General features: G+C 40.5%; 1 protein-coding gene across 4 annotated transcripts; it reads right to left on the bottom strand.

The window, feature by feature from the left end:
* Positions 1 to 264: 264 nt before the first annotated feature.
* Positions 265 to 12601, bottom strand: C1GALT1 (core 1 synthase, glycoprotein-N-acetylgalactosamine 3-beta-galactosyltransferase 1). Of its 4 annotated transcripts, none has more exons than XM_080340009.1 (4): positions 12496 to 12601; positions 6157 to 6396; positions 3789 to 4456; positions 265 to 1364 (listed from the first exon to the last, which is right to left on the bottom strand). In XM_080340009.1, exons 2-4 carry the CDS (start codon positions 6377 to 6379, stop codon positions 1155 to 1157), a joined length of 1101 nt encoding a protein of 366 aa, XP_080196135.1. In that variant the 5' UTR covers positions 6380 to 6396; positions 12496 to 12601; the 3' UTR covers positions 265 to 1154. The 4 variants fall into 4 exon arrangements, with proteins under 4 accessions (XP_080196135.1, XP_080196137.1, XP_080196136.1 ...); XM_080340011.1 differs by having other exon boundaries at positions 12491 to 12601; XM_080340010.1 differs by having other exon boundaries at positions 12486 to 12601.
* Positions 12602 to 16352: the final 3751 nt, after the last annotated feature.

The raw sequence follows: 16352 nt of genomic DNA on the forward strand, positions 1-16352 counted from the left end.
ATTTAACAACTTGTTCTAAAAAAGGTAACAAGAAGCAGATACAGAGGAAATTTTTCAAAGTGAAAGAAAAAACAAAATGTTCAGAAATTAAGTACTTCAGCCAAATAAACTAGATGTTTAAGGAAGCAGTCGAATTAGCTTTGCTGCAACTTTAAAATAGGACTTGTTTGTATCTGTAAAATTTTAACGAATAAGGTAACTCCACAATCTCAAAGTATAGTGATGGGAAAACCAAACAGAAACAAACATAATATGGGCTAAAAGTATAATGCCATTGTAACTTTGTTACGATACCGTTCTTTCTGTTTTACATAGAAATCTCTTCTCCATCATACCTTCTATTTCAAAACGCATCTACCTTATCTTATGCTGAGAAATTCTGAGATGACTTTTTATACTCATTCAACCAAACAGATAAGTTAATAAAAAAAAAAGCCACAGGCAAACACATAAGCAGCTTGCACCACCCCAGCAATTTAAACAACAGTGACTACTTCTGGGTTTCTCCCTAAAATAGTAGTGATCCAAATTCATATTGGTTTGTTCAACAGAGACTTAAAAATTCTAAAAATAATTCATAGCAGTGAATGCAATTTCTTAAACAATTCAGATTAATCTTTTGGGTGGATCTCTGCCTATCCATAATAACCAGTCTGTCATTAAGGCAAAGCAGACTTGAAACTCTATTTTCATGTCACTCCCTTTCTTACAGGGCAATGTACAGAAAGTAACTTCAAGATATCAAGAATACTAGAGAAAGCCATCACGAAGTATTTGACCGTGCAGCATCCAATTTCTGATTTCTAATATTCTAATATTAGAAAGCTATTTGCATTGTAAACTTTGATTGATTATCTTTGAACTTGTCCACTATGTTTTTCATACAAATTCTTTCAGATATTAGAGTAACAGAACAACCTCCTATTTCACAGCTTTAGGGCCCTAAACCTTCATGAGCACAGCTGCAAGGTCCCACCATCCCAAACAGTCAGAGCCAGCACTGGCCTCTGCTGTACACGGACAGTGAAGTACTGCCAGCCTGATTTCTGAAACAAGAATCACCATGAGTAATTTTAGTCCACAAGCTTCATGCAGGAGTTTGAGGAGACTCTTATTCATTGTACTGGCTTCTTTTTGTTTTCTTCAAAGTCCAGTTAATTCTCAGATATTTTTTGCTCTAGCTTTTGATTATCCTCCAGTGCTTCATTTTTGCTCTGCTCTTCTGGATTCTTTGCCAAATCAGGATTGTATCGATACAAATATCCATATGGACGGAGATGATAAATCAAATATTCCAAATGATACATAGTAATGGAGTCAACATAGTGGAATGAAACTGCTAGATCAGAGCAGCATCCGGGACCCTAAAATACAAAACAAGTCAAAAATAGTCAGCAAGAATTGCAAAGCTTGCCCTGGATGAAAGATCCAGGAAGAATTCAAACATATACTTGACTTCATGGTAAGAAATTCACTATCATCAGTCACACGTATACTTCAAAACTTAGCGACAGGCAAGCAAAATGTATCACATGTATCTGCCATAGCACATTTCTAAAGTAAAGTTGCACAAAGTCTTGTGTTTCTATAGTCAAGTCAGCAAAAAAGCTAGCTGCCCTCATGTCAGAGGTTTTTTGCTTTTCCATACTTATTTTTTTTATGCTGGTGTTTAATAAAAACCAAACAAGCAGCAGCAAGAAGGTTTAAATGCATTGAATTTATATACAAAGCAATAAATTCTTGTTATTCATGACAGCATCCATCCATTGTATATAAGCCAAATTAGTGTGTGTGCAGGCACCTCTGGGTTTGTGTTCACACATTATACAGTTTGTAAAAATTGTCAGTATCTGACTCCCTACATATAGGAAGCTGTAACAAATAACTTTGGAACTATTTTTTTTTAAGTTTATTAATTTCATTGACATGATTAAACATTTTATTAACACATTTGTTACAACTTGTTTTTACTAGCTCAAATTTAGTGTTGAGAGCACTTTTCTTGAAGAGAGTTCTGTGTTGTTTTTCTTTTAACAAACTTGACTGCAGAGCTGCTAATATTCCATCTCTAATTTGAACTATGAGTCAACATTTAAAGGAACTGAACAACAGTTACATTATATTATTATTATTATTATTATTATTATTATTATTATTTCACTACTAAGTTTAACCACTATTGATTGGTTTCGATGCCAGAGGAAGTAGTCTCTATCCAAACACAAATATGACAGGACAGGATCAAATACGCAGTTTCCATTACGGATCCCCACCATCACTATGTCAGTCACGGATGTAACTGTCCACAGCTCAGCCAACCGTGCAGTGCAACCACAGCTAAAGCTGCTGCATCCTGAGACACTAAATACAGTATCATAACAATTTTAAGCTACAGAAATGCTCTAACTGCTCAGTACAAGGATAAAAATAGATGCTTTACAATGAAAAAAGCCTACTGAAGAACTAGGCTTCTTTTCTCCAGCTTCACTGTAAAAAATCCCACATTTTATCCTTGATTTTGGCTACTCATGCTCATCTCAAAGCTTGCTGAAAAATAAAACCTTTAGAAGTGAGATTATAATCTTAAAAAAGAAGCCATATTACAGATTATATTATCAAAGTTTACATTGCAGAATACCTTCAGATCGTTTTAACTTCCAGTAGTGCCCTAACCCCCCTTTTCCTTTTTTTTTTTTTGGAAACTGGAGATTTCAGATGCCAAACACAAAGGACAATCTTAAGTTCTTGCAGTAAGAATGTTTCATCTTGTAAATGTCATTTTTGTTGCTACAACAAAAGAATTTTTAAAAAAATCTTTGCCAGCTCTCACGCTTGCCTCCCTTTCTACAGAGGGTAGACAAGAGTCCAATAAAGCTACTTAAGGAAATCTATCATACTTCCTTGTATGGGTCATGCTTTTATTTCATGTCTAGACAACGTTCATTCTTTCATAATCTTTTCAATGGGATTGACTTACATGTACAATTTAACAACGCTCAACAAAGAAGTGAGGGCAGGGCAGGGCAGCTACTAGGCAAACCTGCACACGGTTATCAGTGACAAAAATATTGCAACACATCTCCATTTGAAGGGAGTGGACACTAGTGGACAGTACACTTCTACATGCCATTACCCATCGGTCACTCCAGTAACTCAGGAATCTCTGAACCAATTTTAACCAACCATAATCATGAGCAAGTCTCACAATTACATCTCTTTTTAGAGGTTTTATGCAAAGTTTGCAATGGGGCAGAAGATAAGGGTGTATCAGTGCCACCTTTCCTTTCAGTAGGCTTTAATGTAACTAAGCCACACTGTTTATGTCTACGCAGTCAGCACACACAGCTCAGAATGAACCACATTGGTCTTGCTTCTCACTGCACACAGGGCATTGGGTGGCTGGAAGAGAAGCTGCAGACATTGTGTGTGAGATATGAGGGAACAAAACAGAACAATAACTTTGCAAGGATGGTAGCAGTGGTGACACTAGACAAACATGTCAAAAAGGTTTCATCATTTTTTGCTGTCCACAGAACATAGCAAACCAGCAATAATAATTTAAGATTTGCTAGCTATTCTGGAATGTTAAGTTCTTCACATGAACTTTTAGTTAATGACTAGTATATTTAACACATTTACACACAGGTGTATCACAGGATATCACAACAAAATCTTATTTTCTAAAATATATTGAGCTGCTATTAATCTGCTAACTCACACATCATACATATCCAAACACATCATAAGATGTACTTCATAAAATGGGTACAAGGTTCCTAAGGACTTACCTCTACAGCAGGATAATAATTATAATTCCAGTACCAGAATGTTTTTGGTAGGTATCCTCTGACTAAGTGATGTTCTGGAACAAATGGATGAAAGGTTTCTCTACCATTTGTATCCCTAGAATCTCCTGCTTCGACATTAACGATTTCCATGCATTTTCCCAGTGCTAGGTCTTCAATAGAGGAACTGTGAGAGCATTTGTTTGTTTTAAATGCAGTAACAAATCTCTTCAGAGCTTCTTTGCTTAGAACATATCCCGCTCCTCCGCTCATGTAGCCCTGTTTCACATAAGGCTTAAACCTTCTTCCAAAGTATATTGGTTGTTCAGGGCTGTATTTTGAAAGAAGCCATCTCAAATTGTCCAAGACAACGTATGTATCATCATCTGCTTTCATAAACCAATCAGCATCATCAAAATAATTGTCATATACATATTGAAAAGCTTTAATAGTCTTCCAGTACAGTTGGTCCCTGCCTTCTTTGGTTTCTAGGCCCACAGTTGGGAAGTCTTTGTTTTCCTCAGAGCTCATAAAAAGTATTTTATTACAACGTTGGGCCCAAGTGGCCTTAACATGCTTGGCTTTCTTTTCTAGATTTTGAGGTCCCGTCATAACCCAACAGAGTATTCTCACCTTCTGATACAGTCCCTCTGCGATATTTTTATTCTCATCTGAAAAAAAAGAGTCAAGTTCCAAAACAATATTAGACTAGACTGCAAAATAAACGTAAGAGCAACCTCTCCCCAGACATTCTGTTTCTATATCAGAAAAGACATGCAGAGAGAGAAGAGACGTTTGCTTCCAAATGTGCCATTTAATGAAATTAGTGTTAGATTTAGGAAGAAAACAAATAAGACTCCCAAATCCAGGAAACTAAAATTCTTAAAGTTACTTCAACTTCATACGATAAAGAAGAGCATAGAAGTCATATCAAAATGGGTATCTGTCCAGAGAAGTATGGCTTTAGAAAACCCTGTTTTGTACAGAAAAACTGCGTAGGGGCAACCTCTTTATGGTGTCAGAGGACTAATGAGAATTAAAAAGCCAAATATCTTGCCATTCACAATGAACACAACGATTACAACACAGAAAGGTCAAAAAGCTAATAAGCTCTGTTATATATATTCATGTTAACTAACAAAATCTAAAAAATATCTCTAAAATAGGAACATATTCTTGAAGAAGAAAGCAGATGGTATGCCATAAAGAAATAACTTATTACCAAATCAAGTTACATCTTACTTATAAAAAAAAAATCAGATTAAATAAGCTAGGATACTATGAAACTAGTATTATTGTTGTGCTAAAATGTTTTTATTTACAGACAATCCATCAGACTAGACAGTTATTTGAGGTGCGTATTGTAACATTTGCCAGATGCCAGAACATTAATCTCCCTCAAAGAAACATTTTCACTTGATACATACAGAGTGATTTTTTAACTCATGTAAAAGAATATTCCATGGAGAGTGATATCTGCATAACTGATCCTAAAATAGTCCTGCTTATGCTTTATGCAACGATAGAGCAGATTTCTTTGTAACAATTTTCTACAATTACATGTGAAACACTCAAAAACTTGTCTTACAAAGTTTTCAGTTTAAATAGCAAATTACTAATTAACACCTTCTTCAGCAAATGCATTAGAGCGCATTTTTTCTCATCCAAACTGTCCCAACTCGGACACTATCTGTATTTAGGATTTAGGATTAAATTATTTAATGAGATGTGTCAAATGTAAAATTATGCCTGAAATATTAGAAGGGTCTACCTTCTAAAAAAAAAAAAAAAAAAAAGAGAGAGTACAACAGAATTTCCCTGGTTTTGACTGGGAACAGAAATCTGTGTTTGGACTGCTGCATGATCACTTTGGCAAACAATGCCCACAGTGACCCCTTTGCCCTCCCACCTCAATTCCAACTTCTATTAATAACATCAAAAAGTTAATTTCTTTCTTTTTTTAGCTTTATTTGAGAGGCTAGATCAAAAATTAGAAGTGGTCCAAAATTAGCTTCTTAAAGTTAAAAAGCAATTCAGCCACATCTATAGTGCTAGCAAATATATCTGCTTAGCAAAACCGCTATCTGGTATCAATAGTTAATTTGATAAGTTCCTGCTCCAAACAAGTCTGGATACAAAAGCTGGACAAACAGTTGGGCTCTAAGGACAAAAATCACTACTGTAATAAAAACATAAACAGTGAAACCACCATTCAGTAGACCTCAGGAGAGCCAAGTTATTTAGATGCAACTTGAACATTGGGAAAGTGAAAGAAAAGTATTCACACACATTCTTGGCAGTGAAGAAAGCAACACTTTGCAATGCATGAAAATGAGGCATATTATATAATTAGTCAGGTGTAACAAAATACCTTTATGCTGTCCAGAGTCTGCATTGAAATTCATTTGTCCTTGCAGCTGATTGTTATCGATATCTGCTGAGTGTTGACCATGTGGATCATTGTGAAGGATATGAGGCTGGATCTTAACCTGTTCTTCTAGTATAATGCTGAACAGAAGATAGCATACAAAAAATCCTATTGCTGATCCAAAAGTGAAGGTTAGAAGGTTCATCAAAGACTTAGAAGAGGCCATCTCCTGAAGGTAATACACTGTCGAAAACAAAGGAAAAAATACATTAAGCTTAAAACTGCTTAACACACAAATCAAAGCTAAAACCATAGGAAGAAACCAAGGACTAAATCTCTGGAAGTAGAGATCTCAGTTCTAGCTCAGATTCAGCTTCCCTGGACCAGAGCAGTGCAAATACTCACAGAATCACAGAATGTTATTCATATGAAATTGTATAACCACCTGATAAATTTAGTGCAAAAGGCCGACCATATACTCTTTAGCTTAAAATTATAAATGACAGTCATGAATCGCAATAGTGACTGTACATACAAACCCCATTCATTGTATTTATACAAGAATGTATAAAGTGCAATACCTTAATTATAAAATTGCAATATATGTTCACTTTTTTATTCTCTTCGTCCCCAAAAATCTGCACTTTAAAATGTAATACCTAAGACTTTTATAAAGCTAAAAGATTATCAAAGGCAACCTATAGGTCGAGATACAATATGGTGGTCATAAGATGTACTTAGACTCCAGGAGTAACTATATTACAGGAATTCTTTAACAGTTGTCAAACACAAATGAGTTTGAAGAGTTATAAAAGCAAATCAACTCCCAAAGCAGGGCAGTTTTCCTTCCATTTTTAGGAAGTACTGAGGACAGATTTCCAGAATAAAGAGTCAGACAACAACTGAATTTTCATACAGAAACATCCATTTTTAAAAGGCATTGGGAAGAAGAGAAAAAGAAAATGCATCAGCCTCAAGGCCTCTTCTACACATCAAAAGCCTTGTATTCCAGTAGTAAAAAAAAAAAAAAAAAGAGAAGGAAAAAAAAAATCTTTGCTCCCTAAAAAGACTTGGCCGACCATTTTTATAAAATTAAACAAAACCAGCATCTACGCCTGCATAAAGTGAGCTTTATACATCCAAAACAAGGGTGAATTTTTAAATATTAAACACTTGCAAACGAATTTCAGGTTGTTGAGGCTTAAGACCTTTTCATATTTGCAAAGGGCTGAGATATTTTCTAATAATTCATGACTAAACTAGAAAAACATGGATTGTTAAATATATGCTGGGTTCAAGCCAGAGCCTTACAAATAAGTTGATGATGTTTCTTCCATTAGGATCATTCTTAATGTCAATGGGCAGAACCCAATTTAGTTAGTCAGGGAGCCAAAAAAAGAAAATGATGGAATGTACAGAGCGTCGATGAAAACCATTGATCGTAAAAGAGCTGCAGCCATCAGAACAACTCATTTAGCCTGCAAGCGCTTATCTCGCTTATCTCGCTGGCTGTGCAGAGTCTATTGGAAAAGAGTGTCTCCAAGCAAGCTGCATGAATCACTTTGCAGCAACATGCACTCCAAATAACAGCTTTCTGTTTGTCTGAGTGCTCTCCTGAACGGAGAGCAGAGAGGACAGAAAACAGGCGTGCATACTGTTAGGTTGGCACCTTCAGAAATCATATTTACTGCACACATGTAGATCTACATCATTTGAGAGCAAAGCAGCTCTAACGTGATATCCTTTTCTTTCCACACTGATAGACAAACAAAAGGAAACTGGAAACAACTTGAAGCACAAAATAAACAAACTTAAAGGCTGCCTCAAATTCATATAACTGTGGTTGATAAGGAGCTGAAAAGCTTTAATATGAAAAAGCACAATACAATTTTTTAATCATACATTGTCTTTCCTCAATTCAGTATTACATTTTGATGGATACTAAAAATTGCCTTTAGACATCACAAGTATAAAATGGACTGCATTATCATTTGTGACCCAGGCCTTGAAAAAAATGACTTGGTTTCCAGCTTTATTTCTGTTGTCTTACATGCCACTAAGTTGGGAAGAAAATATGAGGACTTAGATCAGGTGCTTTCCATAAACATACAGTAACAACAAAAACCGAAAAACATCGCACACTTAAGGAAAAGCCTATATGCAAAGCAGCCTATGACACTGAAAAGTATCCACTGTTCTAAAATTATAATTCTTTTGCTTTCACTTTCCCCATCAATCACCACAAAGTCCCCTCAAAATTTGCAATACACAAGGGGAGAGGGTCAGAAGAAAACAATGGCTTCCTTCAGTATATTAAAAAGGGAAAAAAAATCCATGCATGCACACAGTGTAGCTACAGCACATTCTAGAATAAAAGGTCCCTATTGTTCCACTTTTCAATATTTGGTGTCTCTTCGCCATACAATTTCAGTTATCTGCTCTAACAGCTGTTGAAATTACTCTTGCTTGGAGAGAAAAAAACCCACTTAAAAATAACTGCTGCTTTTTAAACTATAGAGCTATGTTAAATTAGAAAACAAAACAAAACAAAACTTTAAGTGTATTGGAAATGTTAAAAGAGAAAAAAGTACATTGATCACATTTGGAAATCAGAAGTTGATTCGACAGTATTCCACAAGCAACGAGGATTTCTGGGAGCAGATAGGGACAGATGCTGAAGTTGTACTTCACATCTGAAATGAAATGCCCCTAGTTACAGTTTTCAATTTAAAATAATCTGCTCATTGTTCTATCAATTTTATATCAACAGACTGGACCACTGTATACATGTGAGTGTATCTACATGTTCATGAACTCCAACAGTAAACAGGACAGAAATATTCATTTTTTATATTATCATGATATTTGACATAAGTATAGCCCTTGAACTTGCCAGTAAAAATAACTGAATGCTATAGAATTAGACTAGAACTAGAAAATGTCTAACAGGAAGGTCAGTTCTTATGATAAGCATCCTCACTCAGACTCTTTGTTGACATTCTTTTGTATACTGTGATTCATTCAGGGGCAATACATGCAAAACATTTAAGTGTTCAAGGTCAGGTTGGACAGGGCTTTGAGCAACCTGATCTACTGGAAGGTGTTCCTGCTCATGGCAGTGAGTTGTACTAGATGATCTTTAAAGGTCCCTTCCAACCCAAACCAGTCTGTGATGCTATGACTATGACATACAGAGAGGGAAAAGTTAAGTGCAAAACCTACCAGGTCACTAAATGATCCCCATTTTTATTCCTATTTCTACTTTTACTTCTCATGTTCAAAACCAGATATTACTTAGAAAAAAACACCTACAACAAAACCCTAGGTTTAAATTTAATTTATGTTCCACTGGTCTATCACAGCATCTTAAACAAATGTATCTATCTAGATATTCATGTAGGTAGCCTTATTCACATCAAGCAGACCAACAAATGATTCAAAAATCTCTCACAAATTAACAGTCATTGTACATTCGGCTCCAAATCTAAGTTTTGAGAGTCAATGATTTCTGCATTTTGAAACTCTACAGGAAAAGTAATTTTCCTGTGCGAGGGCCTGCTGAACTCCACAGCCCAATGGAGACAAGGCTGCTGCAACTCTACATCCCCAAGTCCAGCCGGTGACAAGGCTGAGGACGTATTCCCACAGTTGCACATGCAAACATGCATATACACATGGTTGACCACACAGATCAACACAGCTAAAAACAGTGTTCGTGCAAACATAAATATGGTCTGGCCTTATGCTGACCAGGACAAAACTCCATTAGTGGGGAATACAGACAATGGGGATCCATCCAGTAACTGGCCTCAGACACTCAGGCTATCCAGAAACCAACCCTGAATCCTCAGCCTTCCCACAGCCCCACTCTGGATCTCAGTACAGACCTCCTCATCCAGAAATTCACACACACAGGTCCCCACAGGCATACCAGTATCCACCAGTACACAGCCTTAGACATTCAGCCTGCTCAGAACTGGCCCTCGGATCCTTCTGTCTCCAGTTGCCTCGCCCAGAGACACCCATGCAAATGAGCCCCCAAAACCACTCCCAGATCTTAGTCCCTCCAGTAGCTGGCTTGGACCTCCTGGACTCTCACATTGCCAAATTGAAGACCCTTTGATGTCACTAGTACCTGTCCCACACTTAGAGCTGCCTCACAATCTGGCTCCCAGGCCTCTTCTCCAACTCACTGGCTAGCCCTGCATGATATTCAGTAGCAATCGCACACTGGCATGCTTGTGAAGACAATACACAGGCCCTGCAATCTCTTCAGTTACTGGTACTCCAGACACACAAGCCTCTATGACTCATAGTCTCCACTCTGGTTGCTGGTGTTGAGACTCACTTACTCCAGTCTCTCCAGCTGCTGGCATACCAGACACAGAGGTCCCTACAACTTATGCTATCACTCCAGTTTCTGGTACTTAGACCTCAGTACACATACATGAACATAGCACAGAGTCCCCTGATCCAGGAAAACAGTCAGAAATTGAGCTTAATGGGGAAAAAGGGCAGGTATGGTAATCTGGCACAGGACGTGGCCAAACATACTGACCAGCCACTGGTTTCACAAGTAACCAGGTCCTTTATCCCCTTATCTTCCATTTGCCTACACTTGTTCCTCCTCAAACCACCTTGCTCCTTCCCTTTAGTCCCTCCCCTAAGCATCCCATAATAAGTTTTATACAGTCACAAGATGCTCTTCTCCTGCAATCCACAATATACCTCATATTCTGTAGGTAGTTACCACCGCTCAATCTTGTAAACTGTTCCAGAGAGCCCTTCTATTGACTTATCTTGACATGTGTCATACCCATGCAATGGGGCCAGTGGGTGTCCAGTGACAGAACCAGGGCTGCTTCCTCTGATGAGATTAAAGGGGCGACCCACCCCCCCCCCCGTGCCTGTGCAGTCCTAATGATAAGCCTTTTAACACATTGATCTAAAACAAGAAACAAAGTTCTCCCTCTGCTTGCTGTTCCAACAAGGATTAAGGTCACCCTCCTAATCCAAAGCAAATTTCGGGAATCCCCATGCAACAGGAATATATGATACTGGAAAAAAAAGGTAAACTCAGACCATATCCCACATAACTTCTGGAACTTGTTTCAAGAGGAAACACGTTCAACAAAAAAATCTGAGATTTTCGAATTTACAGAATGCGGAACATAACTCTAGATATTTTTGTACATGTTTCATCACTTTAAGATTACGAGAAATAATGAAAATAATGATAAATAATTAGATATATGGCTAGCACACACAGAGCTGCATTTTCCACATATCCTTTACTTACTAAGTGAGGGGGAAGCTCTGAGGACCCAGCATGAAACAGACTGCAAATGTGCCTTGAGGGCTATGTAATTAATGTTGAAATTGATCACTACTACCATGTCCTTAAGAGTCAAGCAACACATCAGAATAATTAAAGCCAAACTGTAGAAAACAGTTAGCTGTGCAATGCCCAAGAAAGGTCTTCTACTCACCAAATCCCATGATTTCTAGAAGCTTCATGTGTACATATTCACATATAGAAACATATATAGAAAACACTTGTACATTTGCTAACGTTGCCTGCATCAAGGATTACTGTGAACTGCTGCAGTTTCCTATCAACTAAGCACGGATTATATTTTTCATTAAAAAAACCCTAATGTTATAAATATTTAGAGAGGAACTTTTTTCATCCAAAACTCTTTGCTGTTCTATCCAAAAATACACACAACAAAAGTCAGGTATTTTGGTACAGGCGGGCAGTAACAGCATTGAAACAAGGTGTGTAACAATCCACAGCACAGGTGAGAGGGAAGAAAGATCTTGGTAATCTCCTTCCTCGTTCCAAACGCTGACACCCTCATCCAGCAACAAGTTAGCACGTACAAAGCACAGCTTAGACCTCTACTAACCTAGTTGTTAGAGAACTGCAACGTCAATCCAGGAAGTTCCCGTTAAAAGAAGCAGAACGCTATGGCTGGGGAGCAGCGAGGGATTCCCCCTCCAGAAGACACCTGGCTCCGTCCTTGGGGCTCTGTCTCCCTCAGAGCCTCGTCTTCCCCGGCGACCCGCCAGCCACCTGCTGTTCTCGCAACCGCAGCTCCCGCGGGCACCGCTCGCACCGCCCCGACCGCCTCCTCTCGCCCCGTCACCGCAGGGAGGCACCTTCCGCACCTGCCTTCACGTCGCCTCCCCAGACGGTGCGCTGCCCGCAGGGTCCTGCCCACGGCCCTGCCCGCCGGCCTCCCCCCGATGACGGCCCGGCCCGGATCCCGCCGCCGCCCCCGCAGCGCCGCTGGCCGCTGCGGCCCGGCCGCCCGCTCACCTCACCTCACCTCACCTCACCTCACGGGCCGGCGGGGCCCGGCGCGCGCTCAGCGGCGCGGTCCGCAGGCAGCCGTTGGCTGCGCGCAGCGTAGGCCGCCACCCCGCGCGGCCGCCGGCGACACCATCGCGCTGCCCCGCGCTGCGCAGCCCCGGGGCTGCGGGGGCCGGACCGGCCCCGCCCTGCCGCCAGCTCATTGGGTGGCGGACGCCGGGGGGGCGTGGCCTGCTCCGGCACCCGCGTTTAACCCTTGTCCGCCGCGCGCGGTCCGCCGCGTGGCAGCTTGCTCGTTCGCTCGGGTTCGCTGCGCGCGCATGGCCGCAGTGGGCGGCGCTGCCGCTGGGGGGCGCGCGCGAGAGAGAACCGCGGCCTCCGGGACGCGAGTCACGCGTGGGGTCGGGATCCGTCGTGTCTCCGCCGCTCCACTGGGAGCGCGGCCGCGTCGTCGGGGCCAGGTCGCGAGTAGATCCCGCGCCTCCTGTGAGGGCGAGTGCCCCGGGCTAGAGCTGCAGCGTGAGGGCGGGGACCGGCTCGCCCGCGGCGCTTGGTCACGGTGATGGAGTGTGTGGGCGGAAAGCGGAGAGCATGCCAGGGCACGGGAGAGCACAGAGCGTCACCTCCCCTTGACCACTTAAAGATTTGTAAGCGGTGAGATGTTTTGGCGGCGGTGCCTCCTCTGCCTCCTCAGACACCTTTAGGAAAGAAATGCCCGGGCAGGGCTATCCCTGCTCCCTTTTATCGCGTTACCTTGCTCTTGAGTGCCTGGGCTTGCCTGGGAGCGGCCGTGTCGTGCGCTCAGGCCGGGCTGCGGAGCTCCGCTGCTTTCCAGCCACTCATTCCCTGCACTTCAGCCGGTCTGGAGCCTCTGCACTTCCAAAATACCATTAGGCAACTGCAAGGGACGTTGCTAGGTAACTGAACCCTCTGAAATCGCTCCTTATCTCCGTGTGCTAATGCTGCCTACCTTTTTAACAGCCGTGACGTTTCTCTCTTCGTATCTTTCCTTAGGAAAAAATCTATTAAATGTGAAGAGGGATTATAGATTTAAAAGGTGTTTCACGTTGCAAAGTAACCAAAGGGTAGCATTTTGCAAACAGCGGGAAGTTAATGGAGGTTTGTAGTACTAGGTAGAGGTTTTATTGATTTATTTTAGAAGGACTGAGGTGCAGGTATGTGCAAAGAACTGATCCATGCTGAGGGCCACTCGTGTTGCTGTAAATGGAGGTCACTGCACATACTGCTCTTGACATCTCACTTTATCTCCTCACTCCCCATGGTTTTTGGTCCTTCCTCTAGTCTGCCTGCGGGTTCAGTGCACCTCTTTGGCTCTTTATGGTTATAGATCTATGTGTTCATCTGCTGTATGCCTTCTCCAAAACAATCGGGGGTATGCCTCTTCCTCGTCTGTTTTTAGTTCTTCTTCTCTAGACGATTTTGTCATTCAGGAGATGCTGGCTTTTGTGCTGGTTCGAGAAGCTCCCATGTCTCACATGGCTCCAGGTCATAGTTTCTCATTCCTGCCCCATAGTTTGCTACTCCCTTTGTTAGCCTACATAGAAAGGAAAACTTCAAAGAGAGGGAAAGCGGAAGGTCCTGCAATTTAACAAAAGTCAGTCATGGCTTGTCTGTTCATATCTGTGTACACAGTGTTCGCTTTAACAAATGTGACTGGTTTGGCCACATTGTAATGGCTGTTTAATGCTTTATGGAGACATTTACATACCACACATACAAGCAGGTTTTTTTTTATTTCACTCGTGGACAGATGAGCAATCTGGCAGTTCAGAGTAAGGGAGTGTGGAGAGCTGTACTTCCTCCAAGGAGCTGCTCTGCCTGTGCAGTGCTAGCAAACACACTTGCACACCTTCTGCTGTGCAGCACTGCTTTGGGTAACAAACTGCCTTTGGGTGGCTATGCAGAGGGAAAAGCCATTCTATCTGCTTCACTACGATCCCTTCCTGTATAAATGTGCTACTTCTACCCGAGACTCTCTGCCACTGAGAAAGCCCAGCAGTGATGAGAGACACACTGGTATAATGCTAATATGGCAATGAGATTCACATTGCTTACCTTGCAGCATGTGTGGCTGGGAACAAATGAGAGGGGAAATTAAATTTTTAGTAATTTAATTTTAAAGTAAAGAAGTAAATTTCGTCTTCACATTGGTATATACAAAAAAAAAAGAGATCTTTCACTACCTAGGAGAGGTAGCCCTAGTCAACAGAAAGACTGTTTCCTGCATGCTTTCAAGAGGTGCAGGGCAAAAGCAGGGTAGCAGGACCCTGATCTCTTTACTCATCACTAGGTAGGGCTTTGTGAGCTACCTGGCTGGGCATCTTCACACCTGAGCCCTCCAGAGAGTGCTCCAGAGTATGTGCTGACCATAAAAACCCACTCACAGGTCAGCTACTGCTCTCAACTCTCTTAATTTCCATGTGCAGGAGTCTGAAACCAGGTTTCTAAAGAAGCAAGCTGACACAAACCTAAGGTGGAAGGTAAAATACTACAGCTGTTGTGAGGCTGTGTGATTTGGCAGGTCATTGACTATACACATAATATTTAAAGATTTAATTGGATATCTAATAAATACCTGTGGTGAAACTGGATTTCCTTCTGTAAGCACCTTTCTACATGCTAATGGCTGGCAAGGAACCAGTTTTATTGTACCAAATTCTACGTATTTCCATTCATAACTATTTTGTTTTCTTAACATTTTGTTCTGTTTTAAATTGTCTTATCTTGACTCTGTTTATGCCATTACTTTTATGGATCATCAGCAAGACCACAAAAATATATATTAATAAGTAGTTTTCATATATTTTGACTGAAAGCTACTTTTGTGTTCTCTGGTCACTCCTGTTTGGTCAGACAACCAGTTTAAATGTAATGCCTTATTTGCTTAGTATTATTTATAAAAAAAACCCACTAACTTGACCGTTCAGATTCAGTGACACCATTCTTCTCTAAAGAACCTATTACCCATTCTGTGTCAGCTTGTGAATGCACAAATTGTAGCTGCAGGCACACTGGACCAGACCAAGTACAAGTATTATCCACACCTACCCTAATTCCCAGAGCAGAACAAAGGCCTTCAAGAAAGGGAATGGACTTTCAGTTTACCACCACACCTTTGTCTACTTGACTTGAGACAGGACACAGTAATTTGGTGCTGTGGTGTCCTGGAACAATCAGAACTATCTACAGAGCTGTAAAACTAACTCGCTTGAACTGTAATCTGTTTGATTACTGTGTCAGGTATAATAAAGAGGGTTCTCTGAACTGAAGCATATTACCGCACCTTCCTTTTACCCGTAAGAACACCAGCTGGCTCAAAGTCTGATATCCTGTTATGATACGGAACTCTACTCACTATATTTCTTGCACAAACAATAGTGGAATTGCTGTGTAATAATACACATTACTGATCTGTGAAGTTAGAAGTACTGTTTGCATTTAAACAATGTACAATCTCTACACTGCTATTTGTGTCAGCCAGAGGTGCTTGCAACAAATATTTGACATAAAACAAGCCATTGTCAGTTTACAGATTATAATTCAGAGTGTGCCAAAAACTTGAGTTATACATTTGGAGTGGCAGTATAAGAAATCAATCACCAGATCTGGCTAAAAATATTATCGTTTAAAGAACACTTTAAAATAATTTGAAGTAAAGGGGTTTTGTTTGTTACCGAAATCAAAGAATATTAAATGTCTTTGGATTTTGATTGGAAGTACCAGACAAAATGTAAGAAGTTATCATTCTCGAAATTCTGCAAGAAGGGCACTTCCCCCAATGTTTCTATCCTGTTTACAGAGCTGCCCCTAAGCCTACTTCAGAGTGCTCTGTACTACATTTGTATTTCTATGGATGAAACAG

The sequence above is a fragment of the Nesoenas mayeri genome, assembly GCF_963082525.1.
Source record: "Nesoenas mayeri genome assembly, chromosome: 2".
Taxonomy (NCBI): Eukaryota; Metazoa; Chordata; class Aves; order Columbiformes; family Columbidae; genus Nesoenas; species Nesoenas mayeri.